This window comes from Asterias amurensis, chromosome 1, assembly GCF_032118995.1.
Source record: "Asterias amurensis chromosome 1, ASM3211899v1".
In the NCBI taxonomy this organism is placed as follows: domain Eukaryota; kingdom Metazoa; phylum Echinodermata; class Asteroidea; order Forcipulatida; family Asteriidae; genus Asterias; species Asterias amurensis.
In genome coordinates, this window is record NC_092648.1 from 33,324,609 (window position 1) to 33,341,217 (window position 16,609).

The window sequence follows — 16,609 nt, forward strand, 5'->3', positions numbered from 1 at the left end:
ATGGCGTATTATATCGTTCTCTATTTCTCGGGAATTTTTTAAGTGATGTGTAGAGATATCTTTATAAATATTAGAGAGTATTTGATTAATGTTTAGAAAAAGTGTACGCCATATGGTTTTGAGTCTTATATGCAACCATGCATATACACAGTTTGGCACATTTTGATAATACACAAATCCAGATATATTTAATTCGTTCATGGCGAGGCAAAACCAGAACACTGCACCGGCGTAACAGGCAAAATAGATCTTGCACAGTGTTTTAAACTTAACTTGATTTCTTACACCACCAAGATACTGAACTTTTTGACAAACTGCATCGCACTTTTTAAATTACCAAAAATAAAAATATATCACAGAGGACACTTAGTGGCGATTAATCCTCTAGTTTCATTGACAACCATGACATACCCCATCGCCCATCATTACAAACGCATGCAGACATATTAATTAGGCAATAACAGTGCGAGTACCCGGTCTTCACTGCGTGGTAATGACCGGGTTGGTGGCTGGCGCTGTTAACGGACCGAGCCGGAGGTCCGTTAACAGCGCCAGCCACCAAAACACTATTCATTGCTATGTCTTCATGGGTGTTTGGCTCGCCCAGCTCTTCTCCGGTGTTTACAAGAGCTCGCACCGTTAACACTTTTGGGCTAGGCCTATGTATGTAGGCGTTGAATGCCCTTTTCGAAACCACGGTTGAGCTTCGGCTCTACCAATTTATTTGAAAACGCCGCGCATTTTTGAGACGGCACGGGGCCTTGAAACGGCCCCCGGAGATGAAGCCCGGGGTGCGTTTTGGCCATTGCCAGTGACTGAAACAGTTATTAGGCCGTGTCCGAATTGGCGACTTTGGCTACAGCTACGGCTAGATCAGCGCGTCTGTTAGTGTTGAAGAATAGGCAGACGCGCGCGCCCTAGCCGTAGCTGTAGCCGAAGTCGCCAATTCGGACACGGCCTTAGTTTTACACGCAAAACGCACTTTCGAAAAAGAGGCTGTACGACGAGAACTCTTGATAGAGGGCGGTCTGTTGAATAAAACGATAGCGCACAATCCACCAATCGCGATCGATCACATAACACGTACTGAGTACACGTCCGCCGTACAGTACACACGGCCGGACGTCAACAACAACACGACGTAAAACAAAAGTACTAGCACAATCAATATTTTCACGATCTGCACTGCCGATCTTCAACTTTCCCACGCCGCCACGCCAACTGACAGCAGCAGACAGAGAATTTAGAGACACACCCTGTGATGATTGCGAACATGGCAGATTTGAGATAGTGCAGACTGTAACGTGTTACTTTGCTTTCAAATTGTAAGTCAGAAGTGAAAGTCGGACCTTAATTTTTCCTTCTAAAAGTAAAACGAGTTGTCACGGACAGCCATTATTTAGACCCTGGCTGGACCGGTGGAAGGAAGGACGCAAGTCCGTTGTTGCAACTTTTCGTATGCGCTAGGTATAGGCTAGGCCTCCCTGTTCAACTGCCCCCGGCATGATGATGCGACAGCAGGGCAGTGTGTGTTTTTCTTCCTCCATGGTTGTAGAGAATGATACCGAATCTGGGAGACACTTTTTGCGCACAATATTATGATCCACAACAATTATAATTCTATATTTCCGGGATGAATTAAACATGATAGTACGAATTTTGCTGTCTGACTCTGATGCGGAAATGTTTGGTTTGGGGTCACCGGTGGTTTGGTCATGGAGGTAGAAATGGTTTGGTATTGACTGTAAAATTGTAAGTCGGTAACACAACGAAATAATCACTCTAGTTCTTAATCTTAGTGTAGTTTATGTTGCATGCAGTGTCATCCAAACTTAAAGTAATGAACGTCACAAATTGAATAGTTCATGTAGGCCCTATTTGATTAAATTTTTCTTGAACAATCACACAAAAACAATTCACACTTGAGTCATTGTTCAGTTTTCACTCGATCAGTTTCAAAACATCCTGTTCGCTTGTGTGCTATTGCAATGAATGGCAAATACTTGAAAAGTTTTTTTTTAAAGTTGCAAAGCAATAAATGAAACTTGCTTTTATTAATATCTCAAAACTCAATTTTAACCAGAAACCTTTGTTTACCTTTTTTTTTTACAATCTTAAGAATAAAAATAATTCAGAATATTTTGTCAAATTAATAAACACATGGTTTGTCTCAGCCCTTCCTTGCGGTGAAAGTATGACATGACCAAGAGCTATTTATAGCATTCTGCAATTGTCACAGTAGTCGGAATAGCAGTGGTTCTAGTTGAATGTATTGGATTGGTTGAACAATTAATATTATTGAATGCATGAGTGCATTTTCGCAGACATAATCACAAAGTGAAATCTTATGGAAAAGCCAGGTTTCACCCCAAAAACATTCTGCAACAATGCACAAACGAAATGCATTCAATTTTTGTTTATATAACTCGTACAAAGATCCTTGTCATTTAGAAAAAAATTGTTCACATAAGACGTGAAACTTGTCCACTCCACATTCTAAAAATTCTATAACCCTTGTAAACACTGTGGACAGCTCCATTGTAGACTTACAAGTTTGACCGCCATGACACAACCTTGCCTCATTTGAACAAATGAGATAATTCTCAATATATCTTGAGACTGTTGGATCACATGTCACATAATGATTACGTTTTTCATGCGTTGCGCAGTTCAATGGAAAAAACAGCTGGTGGAGTCAAAAAGATTATTGAGAATTATTTGATATTCAGGATTTAGGGTGAGTGGGTTATTATTCATAGTCGGTGCTCAATGCTAATACTGTAATAATGAGTGTATGCATCAAGCTTGAATTTGGAAAAATGTTTTCAGGGACATTACTGGTATGTGCATATTGTGATGAACTTATGAAATTTCTCACATTTCCAATGGAACAATCAATTTAGAAGTAAGTGGAGCTTTTCAGTCATCACTTATTAAAGACAGCAATTAAAGATTATATCATAGCGTTGGTTTTATCCAAATAATACAAAAGGATCACAAAAAATCACAAAAAGTTTGATTTGACTGTCTTTATTTACATAAGAATCAATCATGTCGTCCTGTCACACTCAGATTGCTCCATTTTGTCTTTCACGGCATGTGTCTGTAGGTTTACAGTCAGTATCGGACTAGGTACCAGATGGAAATTGCTGGAGGGGTATTTCATAAAAATTTATTTGAAGTGCATCATTTGGAGTTGGACTAGTCAGTCCAATAGTTTTAACTGAACCGATTTCTTCAAACTACTTTTCTACTAAAATATTAATATTTTCCAATTTCATTACATGCAGTGATTGAGAGGATATCAGGATGGGTGGCTGTTTCTCCAGCAACACAACAGCTGAAGGAGGCTCTACACAGCAAAGGACAAAGGTCAGAGTGAACCTCTTCATGCCTGGAAGGAGAGGAGGAGGAGGGCATGCCCCTAAGAAGTCTCCAAGAAGGGGAACCAATACCCTCTGACGTGAGATCCGAAATCAGTAACACATCAATTTGAAACCTCTGAACTGATTTGATGAAGTACAATCTCATCAACCACCCAGGGATGTAGACATTACCGTATGGTGGAAACTGGAAACCTTTCTGAAATAACCAAATCTGATTTTGTGATCACTCTTCATTCCTCATCTGAAAATACCCTCTGACGTGAGATACTAAATCAATTAGTGATCAACTTGAAACATCTGAACCAAATTGATGAGCTGAAAAATCAGATAAACCGCTCAGGGGTTTAGACCTGTTGGTATGGTGGAAACTTGAAACTTTGCTGAAATAGCCAACTCTGATTTTGTGATCACTCTTCAAATCATTCCTCATCTGACGCTACTTTTAAACTGGTTGTCATCACTACTGACTGCTACATATTTCTAAACTGAAGGATAGTTTTGGGTAAAATTGACTGTTGCGGGACTTCAACCAATGACATTCCGGATTAATGTACTGGTGCTCTACCAACTGCATGCATCTTCAGATAAGTCTGTCTATTCCCACGAGGATTTTTTTCGCCATTCACAAACTCAAGTTCGATGGCATTTTCATTGAATAACATCAGAATTCAGGAATGTACTTTAAGTATTCTGTAAAAAAATGTACAGACCATAGTTTTTTTTGATTTTGTCAAAAATTGTGCTTGAATGGGTACACAAACGCAGTGGCATTTACTCCATTTTACTGGGAGGTTAGAGACTTGTAATTTATTACAAATTTCAGATGGACTCTCAGGCCTGGAATTACATGCAGGCCACAGAGGACATGACCTTAGTTGCCCCTGGTATTGGCCTTGGTGCCCCTTCAAAAGTTTCCCATTGACCTTAAGATTTTCCAATGGAAGTGCCCTTTGCCAAATGAAAATGGCCTGGGGTGGAATTCACAAAGAGTTAGGACTAGTCTTATCTCGAGTTAGGACCAGTTACTTGTCCTAACTTAGGACTATCCATGCAATTTGTATATCTCCTAACTTGGGACTAGTCCTAACTCTTTGTGAAATCGACCCCTGGCCCTTCTGAAGGCGAAATTCCTTGCCTGGACTGTATCTATTGGATTTGAATTTGGAGCCCATCTTTAGTAATGATAATACTGATACTGCAACAGTGTCTTAATACCAATTTCAGCCAGTCTAAATTTTGAGAGCTTTGCAGTTGCAGTTGTCTATAGTTGAAAAGAGTTTTGAATTTTATAACTTTTCATAGGGTTCAGTCTGAAATAACATTTTTTAATCTTATAAGTTTTACTCAACAAAAATATGAACAAAAGCATATACTTCAAAATAGCTTTACACAACAAATTCTTCAATTAATTTAGGTTATTGTACTTAAAAAAAAACCTTTTTTTGATACATAAGTAACAAGACATTAAGCATCTGGGCAAGACACAATGCAACAAACATCTACCTTTTCATCATCTATGTTTAAAACGACTCTTCCAAGTTTTTTTAAATCTTCTTCCAGTGTTTTATAGTGTGGGTTTCCGTTTGTGTCACACTCTTTTGATAAAGAAATTGTTGTTCATATTGTTTGTAAAGTATAAATTGTTAAATGTTGATAATAATATTATTTACTTAGCACTATCAATTTTGTCATTTCCACTAATTTATTGTCTGTAAGTGATGTGTATTGCAGATACTCATTTATTTAATGTGGTACAAGTATTATTTGATTAACAAATTAAAGATTATTATCTGAAATTTTACTTTAAATTTGTAATTGACAAAGACCAGTATTTGCATAAATTTATAATCTAAAAAATTACTTTAAATTTGTAAATTTCAAGGACCAGTATTTTCACTTTATGTGACCCCAACATGTACATGAAATAACCAACCTGTGAATATTTCAGGTCAATCGGTGATCAGAGTCACACGAGAAGGGTGATGACCTCTTGAATATCTTTTCACTGAACATCAAGTTTGTGTATCGAAGATCAAATTGAGTAAAACTAATTGTACTTATTAAAGGCAGTGGACACTATTGGTAATTGTCAAAGACTAGCCTTCACAGTTGGTGTATCTCAACATATGCATAAAATAACTAACCTGTGAAAATTTGAGCTCAATCGGTCATCAAAGTTGTGAGATAATAATGAAAGAAGAAAACACCCTTGTCACACGAAGTTGTGTGCGTTTAGATGGTTGATTTCGAGACCTCAAGTTCTAAATCTGAGGTCTTGAAATCAAAATTACTTCTTTTTCGAAAACTATGGCACTTCAGAGGGAGCCGTTTCTCACAATGTTTTATAACATCAACCTCTCCCCATTACTCGTCACCAAGAAAGGTTTTATGCTAATAATTATTTTGAGTAATTACCAATAGTGTCCACTGCCTTTAAATTATCAAAAAACTAAACCATTTCAGGCAAAAATCTTTCTGGGAAAGTATTCATCTATGACATGACCATCTCTATACATGCAAGTAATGTGCAAATCTGTACAAAAAAAATTGTGTGCACACACTTTAAATGAAAACAAACTTGTAAATAATCTAAAACCAAATACGTAAACCGTTAAAAGTGTTCAACAACAAAATTCCTCTCACACTCTTCATGATTGTATCATGAACCGTTACGAATTAGTCTTCCATTGTTTTCGCTTTAGGTTGCTTTTTTTTTTTTACACAGTGTTTCCATTTCCAGCATGTTTCCTGTATCTCCAGCACTTTTTCCTGTTTTCAAGGTTAAATTTGACTAGAATTGAAGGGCTAGCACATCATTATCTGCAACACCTACATGTAATTATTGATCTAGTATCTCCCTTTCAGGAAACTCTCACTGAATTGAACAGGTTTTTTTCCAGTTTTCCTTTTTGCATCTCATTCGTTCCCAATTTTAAAGGGGTTTTTGTATTGGTCTCGTATTTATTTACACCATCCAGTTTTGAAGAAAGATTACAATGCTGTCCCACAAAGACAGTTGCAAACAGACAAGCTAAAGCATTTCTGAAAAAAAAATGTATTTTGAACAAAAAGTTAAATTTATCTGAATATAAGTTAGTTTTGCTCATGCATTAGTTAATACTTATATGGACAGTAAAAAACAGTATGTGTATATTAGTAAATTAATAATTAGTTAATTTAAGGTATTTCGATTTTCTACATCTTATTATATTTGAAATTTAACTGTTCTAACTTTTGCCTCAAGAAGTGGATCTTGTATGTTTATACTTACTAATGACCGCTGTATTGCTGTCAAATTAAGACTGTTATTTTGGCAATAAATGTTAAGTTGATTTGAACAAAATAACGGGCCCCCAAATCTGGTTTCATTTGGTTCAAATTTATGATCTATTATTTATTACTTCATAGATTTACTTGGTGTGAAAATGACGGCCTTATTTCAAAACGATTATTTAGAAAAACCAACCTTTGCCTATTAAATCATCAAAATAAATTCCTGCAAGTTTTCTTTACAGCTTAAAAACCATGAGTACAACATTGGTTATTTTCAGACGCCATCCGTTCTGTCTGTGAGCCAACAGATACATGAACTAGCAAGCTTGGAAAGGTTAAGCTCAATATGTCATCGGAGTCACGAGAAACAAGTTGTGAACAAAACAACCAATATTTTCTCAGAGTTTGCACTTATGATATTTTTCTTGATCTGAATGTTAAAAATGACTACAATCGCCTGGACGGGCTATCACGTTCCTTGTTTTATTAATTTTAATAAGAAAATTGCAATTCAAGCAAAGAAAGGGTTTCCTCCTTGACTAAAATCCTCCTTCCTTCCAACGTATCTTTTCATTAACCCCAGATTATTTTCTTTGACTGGAAGTAAATGAGCTTTGAACATTGTACTGTCATTTGAACCTTGAACTGAGAAAAGCAGACGACAAAGTTTACACCCGGCGAGGATTTTACCAAAAGAGGGCGCTCCAAATGTAAACAAATTACGTTGAAGTACCCCCTCTATCGTATGGTTATAGCCATTTCGTAGCATGTTCGACAAACTTCCGAAAGTTTGACAGGTAAGTTTTCCGTTTTCTTTTGCCAAGGATTGTAAACAAGATTGTCTGATTGTAAGTATTTCAAAGAAAAACAGAGCCACAGTGCAGTGTGGCACAACATATAGATAAACGTTGTCGATGGGAAGCCAGAGAACAGTGTTTATTTCGTCTCAGGTTGGTTGGTGTATCAACGTGTTTTTTTTGCTTAATTTTGTTTTGTTTTGACATGTGCCGTGGCATGTGTGTGTGTACATGGAAATCCAGGTTCGGCGAATTCCCGGGTAAAATGATGCTCCGATGAGCCGAGGCGTTTTGAGTTTCAGAATGAATTTTTTTGTTATGAGCAAATTCAGATAAAACTTTGATGAAAAGACAAATTTACAAATACACAATATAAGTCTTACTAAATATTTTTTTAGTCGACTGATTCAGAATTTGTTTGTTGAGCAAAATCAAAGACCCACCTTGAATTTGAATCTGAATATGATGTGATAAAACGTCAAAAGAAATAGTGACAAATTTAGTTGCGATAATGTAACTCTCCTGCCGACGGCGTAGCCGGCCGACGGTGGAGCAGCCGTCAGCAGGAGCGTTACGTTATCGCAACTATGACAAATTGTGTCATTTAACTGTCAGAGATCCTCGCTCGGCAGAAAACCCCTCACATAATTACTGAGCTTATATACAGACCATGTGAACTTTGTTTACAATAAGTGTGACCTTGTGCATTCTTTGGCTAGTCTGGCAAGCAAGATACTGCACTGGTCATATGGGACAGTTTACGGAAAAGTTTCCGTATGGCGCCACCACTTTTTCATTCGATATTAATTAAAATAGTATCTAATTTACCTGATTGAAATATCCCTTTTTGTTAAAATGAGTGAAAAACTGGTGGCGCCATACGGAAAGTTATCCCATTTTACATTTTGTGTCATAATTTCCACTTAAAACCAAGAGTTATGAAAGTAAAAGCTGGTCAAGTTTTGAGAATGAGATGTGCCCCCTTTCATCATATCAAAAGTTGACGGGAATTAGGTAGTGCAATCTCAATAAAATGTAAGATTTTATGTTTTCTTTAATTAGGCTGTGTACAGATCGTGCCTGCAGGTAGTCCATGCTCTCTGGCTCAGTCTTTTGTAAACATTAACAAGTGATGTCACTGGTCACATCGTCCATTATTAAATGTAAATGTTCATCTTATTCTTCAGCTGTTGACTTAAATTTATCGGGCTCCATGTTGATGTGTAATCAACGTTGCCATACGTGAACACGGGGTCGTCGCCAGGGTCACACAATAGCTTCCAATTTTTAGAATGTGTATATAAAAAAATATCATTTTTGATTTATTGAGTAAAATGCTGGAACAATAATTAAAATAATTTATATTTTAACAAACTATTTTTTTAATGCAAAATAAATAGCAAAACGTTTTGTAATATTGCATGTAGTAGTTCGCGCCTTGCAACAGTCTAGGACGAGTCTACCATGTAGAGAGCCCTCACGCCAACCTCGTTCCTGGGGTTTGAGAGGATGAGGCTACCATGTAGAGAGCCCTCACGCCAACCTCGTTCCTGGGGTTTGAGAGGATGAGGCTACCATGTAGAGAGCCCTCACGCCAACCTCGTTCCTGGGGTTTGAGAGGATGAGGCTACCATGTAGAGAGCCCTCACGCCAACCTCGTTCCTGGGGTTTGAGAGGACGAGGCTACCATGTAGAGAGCCCTCACGCCAACCTCGTTCCTGGGGTTTGAGAGGACGAGTCTACCATGTAGAGAGCCCTCACGCCAACCTCGTTCCTGGGGTTTGAGAGGACGAGTCTACCATGTAGAGAGCCCTCACGCCAACCTCGTTCCTGGGGTTTGAGAGGACGAGGCTACCATGTAGAGAGCCCTCACGCCAACCTCGTTCCTGGGGTTTGAGAGGATGAGGCTACCATGTAGAGAGCCCTCACGCCAACCTCGTTCCTGGGGTTTGAGAGGATGAGGCTACCATGTAGAGAGCCCTCACGCCAACCTCGTTCCTGGGGTTTGAGAGGACGAGTCTACCATGTAGAGAGCCCTCACGCCAACCTCGTTCCTGGGGTTTGAGAGGACTAGTCTACCATGTAGAGAGCCCTCACGCCAACCTCGTTCCTGGGGTTTGAGAGGACGAGTCTACCATGTAGAGAGCCCTCACGCCAACCTCGTTCCTGGGGTTTGAGAGGACGAGTCTACCATGTAGAGAGCCCTCACGCCAACCTCGTTCCTGGGGTTTGAGAGGATGAGGCTACCATGTAGAGAGCCCTCACGCCAACCTCGTTCCTGGGGTTTGAGAGGATGAGGCTACCATGTAGAGAGCCCTCATGCCAACCTCGTTCCTGGGGTTTGAGAGGATGAGGCTACCATGTAGAGAGCCCTCACGCCAACCTCATTCCTGGGGTTTGAGAGGACGAGTCTACCATGTAGAGAGCCCTCACGCCAACCTCGTTCCTGGGGTTTGAGAGGACGAGGCTACCATGTAGAGAGCCCTCATGCCAACTTCGTTCCTGGGGTTTGAGAGGATGAGGCTACCATGTAGAGAGCCCTCACGCCAACCTCGTTCCTGGGGTTTGAGAGGATGAGGCTACCATGTAGAGAGCCCTCACGCCAACCTCGTTCCTGGGGATTGAGAGACATACGCATAGCTCTAGCGGGTGACACACTAACTCCCAAGGGAGCTGAGAAACATTAAAAAGAGATGTTATTGGCCCTATGACCAGGGCACTAAGGCCAAGTAAAATAAATAACATGTTGCTCGTCCGGACTTCTTGCAAAAGTTGGTGAGGGAGGTCCTTGTTATTTGTTATTTTCAAAGTTTTTGTAATTTTTTTCAAGATGGCCACCTCGTCTAAGATGGCCGCCATATCGTATTTGAAGATGGTTTTATGTTTTTTTGAGTATGTTCTGTATGTCCTCAAATTCTGTGTGTGTTTCTGTGTCCATTTTGATACATTGTTATTCTTTCCAATGAGTTTCTTGCCTTTGCTCCAAAGTTATTCTGTGTGTGTGGCATTACGCCCTGGTGCATAGAACTGTGGCATGCAAACGTGAAGGGCAAAACATTTCAAAGTACCAAGTTTCTCATTATGCGTTGGGATAGCATTTTTTGTAGGCCAACATGTAAGAAAGATGATGAAATTGCTCAATAAAAATGAAGGGTACAACTGAAATAGCTATCAATAATATGTAAATTGATTTCAATGATTTTTTATTTTTTATATATATTTTTTCTTATAACAAATAACAAAAAAATTGGTGTGGCCGCCAAAAATCGAGCCGGGCGGGGACGAGCAACATGGTATTTATTTTACTTGGCCTAATGCAAATCGCATTGATACGGTTATTGTGAAATGCACTATATAAGAATTTTTTATTATTAGTATTATTATTATTTTTTTACAGTAGATAACCAGCATCCATGTCTTCAAGAAAAGTCCAGAGACTTGGCCTTGAGCCAACAGTGGTAGAACGACTCAAGAAGCACAATGTGTTTACTTGCCAGGTGAGTAGAGATCCAGCTAGGAATGGTCCTGAATCATTGCAGCATTTATTGACCAGATACAGAACATATTTTTGCACAATGCGTATCTTCCATTTCCACCATTTTGAGAGTTAATTCCTCACTAGGTTTTGAAGAAAAAAATTGGCGGACCGGATAGGCGCATGTAAGTGTGCTGCCACTGTGCAAGGGGAGAATGATAAAAATTGAATCATCTCGGCCAGCTCTATTAAAACACGATAATAAAACAATAACATATATAGGGCTCGATGGTTGTTTTGTTATTTATTTGTTAACCTGTCCTTATTATTTTGTAATTGTTTGTGTGCATGTGTGTTTTTATAATGGCCTTGTAAGGAATTTAAAAAGATCATCTGAAAGCTAGAATAATAGCTTACAAATCAACCTTTTATTAAATATCCAAAGTCAAATTTTGTTGGGAATTTAATAGTTGATTTTAGAAAGAGTCAAAATAAGATAACTTATAACTTTTTGTTTGATTAATTTTTTTCCTTCAACTTTGACCTGAAAGGACCTGCTTTCCAAAACAAGACTGGAATTGCTCAAAATTACAGGAATGACAGAACCTCGGGTGATCAATATTCTGCAGGTTTCAAGTGAAGCTTGTCTACCAAGAAGGACAACGGTTTGTAAATCTCCAAGATAAAAGTGTACTTTGCTACATGAAATTTTACCTTAGCTTTGATAACTCTTCCAACTTTTCAATTGTCCAGCCAGTTTTACCCAGCCAGTTTCCCTTGTGGTGTACTACTTGATATTTGAAATGAGAAAGACGTGTCCGGTTAAGGCGATCTCTGGCTGCTGCTTCCCAGGTTGTATCATAAATTAATGGATGTGATTTCTGGCTACACGGCAATTATGGTTGTATGGCTTCTGACTGGCACAACCAAACAAGGATAGTGACAAAATAGTGGCACATTTTAAGAGGTCGATGGTTCAAATCCAACTCTAGTAAATTTTTCTTTGTTCCACCCCAAATCCAAACAACTTTTTAACTGATGACAGTTTGGGCAATTTTAGCCACATTTAGTCTGGAAAAATGATAATTGTCCTTTTTATCTCACCTCGGATTTCCTTATAAAAGAGATTGTTACATTATTTTCCCCTTGTTGCTAGTTTTTCCTCTTGCCTTCAGATGAATATGGTTTCAATTTCTTTGCCTTTTGGCTGGAATGCCCGCTATGGAATTTGCACTTTTGGAAACAAAATTTATTGGGAGGTAGAAATCGGAATCATGAGTGAATTATTTATTTTGGTTTTACCCATACACCGATGTGTGTTAGCACTGTATACTCAGTAGATTCGAACCCAGGACCTATGCAATTCTAGAGCAGTGTCTTACTAACTAGAGTGTGTTATTTTATGCTGCAGGCGTTGAGCATGCTCACTAGAACAAATGAAGACGAGTGTCCTGCATTCTTCCAGACATCTCTGAGACAACTCGACGATGTCCTACATGGAGGGTTACCAGCTGGTACAATCACAGAGGTCAGCCCAGGTCATTTCTTCCGTTTTGTTTTTGTTTGTATACCCTGTAATAAAAATATCTAAATATCTGGCGTACAATGGACCCTGAAGAAGAATATAACCACAATGGAAACTGACATGAATAACTTAGGAGACAGTGGCATTAAGATTGAGTTTTTATAATTTTATGATGGGAAAGCTTTCTCCAGAAGACGATCAGAGCATACTGATCGAACTGTCGAGTTGAAACCAACAGTTCTTCTCAGAGCCACCCCTACTCATATTGCGATAGTCATTACATGGTGGTACCGCAAACCTTTCCATATCGTATTTCCACCATGCAAAGTTTTGAATCCTACATATCGACTAGCAGGTCACTGTCTCAGACATGCTGAGCTGGCAGTGAGCAAGCTTGTGCTTTGGGCCCCTACTCAAGGTCACTGTTCTCGAGGCAGACCACAAACCACCTATGTGGACACCTTGTGCCGGGACTCTGGACTGCGTCGGGAAGAGCTACGTACAGCAATGGAGGACCAACGTGTTTGGAGGGCCATCATCCTATGCTCCGCATCAACTGAATGAAATGAATGAATGAATATCGACTCCATTTTAGCACGTTCTTGTAGAGTAGAGTCGGGCTTGTTCAACTTTTCAATATCTTTAACCTTGTAAAGCAATTGTCAGTGGTTGAATATTGATGTTATCAATGTGTTAATATTGACAAGGAAAATTTACCACAAATGTTGTATCGAAGATTGTAATTGTGTTGACGTTAAATATGATTTGGACATTGCATGGTGAGGTATCCATATATGTGTGTTGACGTTTTCATCCAAGTGTAATGATTTGGCTGTTTCCTTTTGATGTTCATATTTCAGATTGCTGGCCCACCCGGATGTGGCAAGACACAATTCTGTATCATGCTGACGCTGTTAGCTACTCTACCCAGAGCTATGGGTGGCCTAGACGGGGCAGTGGCTTACATCGACACAGAGTCCGCATTCACTGCAGAGAGGTAGTTTTCCTTAAAATACATTAACTGTTCCATTTTGGTGTGTTGCGGCGGAGCTGTTAAAGTGCTAGACTCAAACTGTGGGTTAGAGTCCAAGTCGAGGCACTTGTGTTCTTAAACAAGACACTTAACAATTATTGCTTTGTCTTTTGGATTTGACATTAAGCTGTAGGTCCCGCGTACTACGATTGTTAGTGACTGAAAAGAGAACATTTTTCGTGGAAGAGTAGGGGGTTAACCTTACCCTAAAAATTTGTCCAAGTGTAAGCAGGTTAGCAAAAAGAAGAGGTGTCCAGCATGCATGTTCTCTGTGGAGTTGCATTGTTATATCAGTAATTTGCTAAGAGTAAGCACCGGAAGGTTAGCTTGCCTTTTCCCTTGCTTACAGTTAGCAGAACAAGATGAAATTGGCACAGTAAGCTACAACATTGGTCAATATAAGCAGCCCCGTGTATTTGGACTTCATAACTAGGATTTTTAAACTTGAACATCTTAAAAGTGATAATGCAAAGATCTAGTTTGCAGAATATCTTGTAAGTTCTCTTAAAGGCAGTGGACACTATTGGTAATTACTTGAAATAATTATTAGCATAAAACCTTACTTGGTAACGAGTAATGGGGAGAGGATGACAGTATAAAACATTGTGAGAAAGTGACGTAGTTTTCGAGAAAGAAGTAATTTTCCACGAATTTGATTTCGAGACCTCAACTTTAGAATTTGAGGTCTCGAAATCAAGCATCTGAAAGCACACAACTTCGTGTGACAAGGGTGTTTTTTCTTTCATTATTGTCTCGCAACTTTGATGACCAATTGAGCTAAAAAATTTACAGGTTTGTTATTTTATGCAAATGTTGAGATACACCAAGTGAGAAGACTGGTCTTTGACAATTACCGATAGTGTCCAGTGTCTTTAACACAATTGTGATAAAACTCTAATATAAGCATTTTTTTTTCTCTCTCTCTTAACTGCAGACTTGTTGAAGTAGCCCGCTGCAGATTCCCAAGTCATTTCAATCAGGACGCAAGTTTTGTATCTCTCACGAGTAGAGTTCACATCTACCTGGAGTCGACGTGTTCCAGCCTCCTTTCAAGGTGAGCCCCCCCCCCTATGACCTTCGACCCTAAGATTGATGTAAGCTGTCACCAAGAGTCACTGCTTAGAAAAGTGTTTATATTGAAAAATTAAAAAGCCAGTTTTCACTGAGTGATTACAGTCTGCATGTTCGATCCTACCTTTACATTAAAGGTTTAACCTGTAGGATTTGAAACTTTGCATGGTGGAAGGATGTTTTTTTTTTTGGCCATCACTTTCATATATAATTTGTTTGACAAACCACTGGCAAATCACTCGGGTTGGATACAAACCCATGACCTTTGCATTGCTAGACTTTTTTTCACAGAACTCTGGAAAGTACCGAGTATAAAGTGGTTAATACACAACCGTGTAAGGTTACAAACAAATTTTATTCTTTATCCCGGATGCAAAAATAACATCCATGTTCATATAGCCTGTATGCATTTGACACCATTTGAGAAGGGCAACCTTGCGTAGTGGTCGAGTCCTGTTCACCGTGCATACAAATCTGTGCATGTCAATTGTTTCATCATTGGTTTACCTCTAAGATCGCGGCGGGGATGACATCAGTGCTTATGTGCTATATTTCAGCCCTAATTTAGATGACAATACTTTGTGAAATCAGCGGTTAGCTTGGTAGGATTCGAACCCACAACCTTTTGGTTGCACGTCCTGCAGTGTAGCCACTGGACTACGGTTAGCTTGTTAGGATTTGAACCCACAACCTTTTGATTGCAAGTTGTGCAGTCTTATTGACTTGACCACAGTTAGCTTGATAGGATTTGAACCCACAACCTTTTGATTGCAAGTTGTGCAGTCTTATTGACTTGACCACAGTTAACTTGATAGGATTTGAACCCACAACCTTTTGATTGCAAGTTGTGCAGTCTTATTGACTTGACCACAGTTAACTTGATAGGATTTGAACCCACAACCTTTTGATTGCAAGTTGTGCAGTCTTATTGACTTGACCACAGTTAGCTTGATAGGATTTGAACCCACAACCTTTTGATTGCAAGTTGTGCAGTCTTATTGACTTGACCACAGTTAGCTTGATAGGATTTGAACCCACAACCTTTTGATTGCAAGTTGTGCAGTCTTATTGACTTGACCACAGTTAGCTTGATAGGATTTGAACCCACAACTTTGTGGATGCAAGTCCAGCAGCCTAACTATCTGCCAATGGTTAACTTGGTAGGATTTGAACCCACAACTTTTTTGATTGCAAGTCATGCAGTCTAACCACTGGACCCGCTGTGTCTCCCTCTTTCTAGATTGCAGCATCTTGAAGAGGAGCTCATCACAAAAGGCATCCGTCTCATCATCTTAGACTCGGTGGCATCACTCGTACGTAAGGAGTTTGACAGCAGCCATCTGAGTAACTTGGCAGCGAGAACCAACCTGTTATCCAAGCAAGCCGCAATCCTCAAGTACCTCGCAGAGTCCTTCTCCATCCCGGTAAGTCATAATTATAACTGGATTTATATAGCGACGAATTACCAAAGGATGCAAGGCGCTTATAAGGAGGAGAAAAAAGACCAAAGTGATGGTGACAACCAGCTACAGATTGGAGAACAGGTGAGTCTTGAGACCCTTTTTTTGAAGGACAGAACAGTCTGAGTGTTTTTTAATGGGGACAGGAGGACAGTTCTATAGGCAGGAGGCAGCAGTGGAAAAAGCTCTCTCACCAGCTAGTTGTGGTGACTTGTTCACATCAAGGGAGATGGCATCGTAGCTTCAAAGGGACTACGGGCAGTAATGGATTTCAAAAAGTGAAGAGAGATAATCTAGAGCACTGTGATTTTATAAGTCAACTTAGTATTTTTTTTCCCCCTCCCACTTGTGCTGTGAGCATGCGAGGTCAAGCAGGGTTGCTGTTGATAAGTAATGTTGCTCGATATATATCGCTTGATGTAGTAAAGCTGGTGTAGTAAAATGTCATGTTAAGGTGTTTAGTCAACTGTACTTTGTCCAGTTTTGTTGTTTTGGGGTGTTCTGGTTAATGGAAATGGAAAACTTTTCCAAATGCTATGAGTTTAAGGTTATTATTTCCCCCTCCCACTTGTGCTGTGAGTATGTTGCA

The 16,609-nt window shown here is 39.4% G+C and overlaps 1 protein-coding gene and 1 long non-coding RNA gene across 5 annotated transcripts in view; both read left to right on the forward strand.

Annotated features, from left to right (window-relative positions):
- Positions 1–1,054: 1,054 nt before the first annotated feature.
- On the forward strand, positions 1,055–6,098 carry LOC139937547 (uncharacterized). Its single transcript, XR_011786066.1, has 2 exons — positions 1,055–1,325; positions 3,291–6,098. It is a non-coding gene; the product is annotated as an uncharacterized lncRNA (long non-coding RNA).
- A 1,319-nt stretch (positions 6,099–7,417) lies between these two features.
- LOC139937611 (DNA repair protein RAD51 homolog 2-like) overlaps positions 7,418–16,609 on the forward strand; it is a 289,111-nt gene continuing 279,919 nt past the window's right edge. For 3 of the 4 annotated variants that reach the window (XM_071932865.1, XM_071932855.1, XM_071932837.1), the window contains exons 1-7: positions 7,418–7,456; positions 10,854–10,953; positions 11,483–11,596; positions 12,343–12,459; positions 13,317–13,453; positions 14,424–14,543; positions 15,801–15,984. In XM_071932865.1, coding sequence (XP_071788966.1) covers positions 10,870–10,953; positions 11,483–11,596; positions 12,343–12,459; positions 13,317–13,453; positions 14,424–14,543; positions 15,801–15,984 — 756 coding nt within the window. In that variant the 5' untranslated portion in view covers positions 7,418–7,456; positions 10,854–10,869. The remainder of the gene's footprint in view (positions 7,457–10,853; positions 10,954–11,482; positions 11,597–12,342; positions 12,460–13,316; positions 13,454–14,423; positions 14,544–15,800; positions 15,985–16,609) is intronic. The other variant, XM_071932846.1, reaches the window with a different exon arrangement.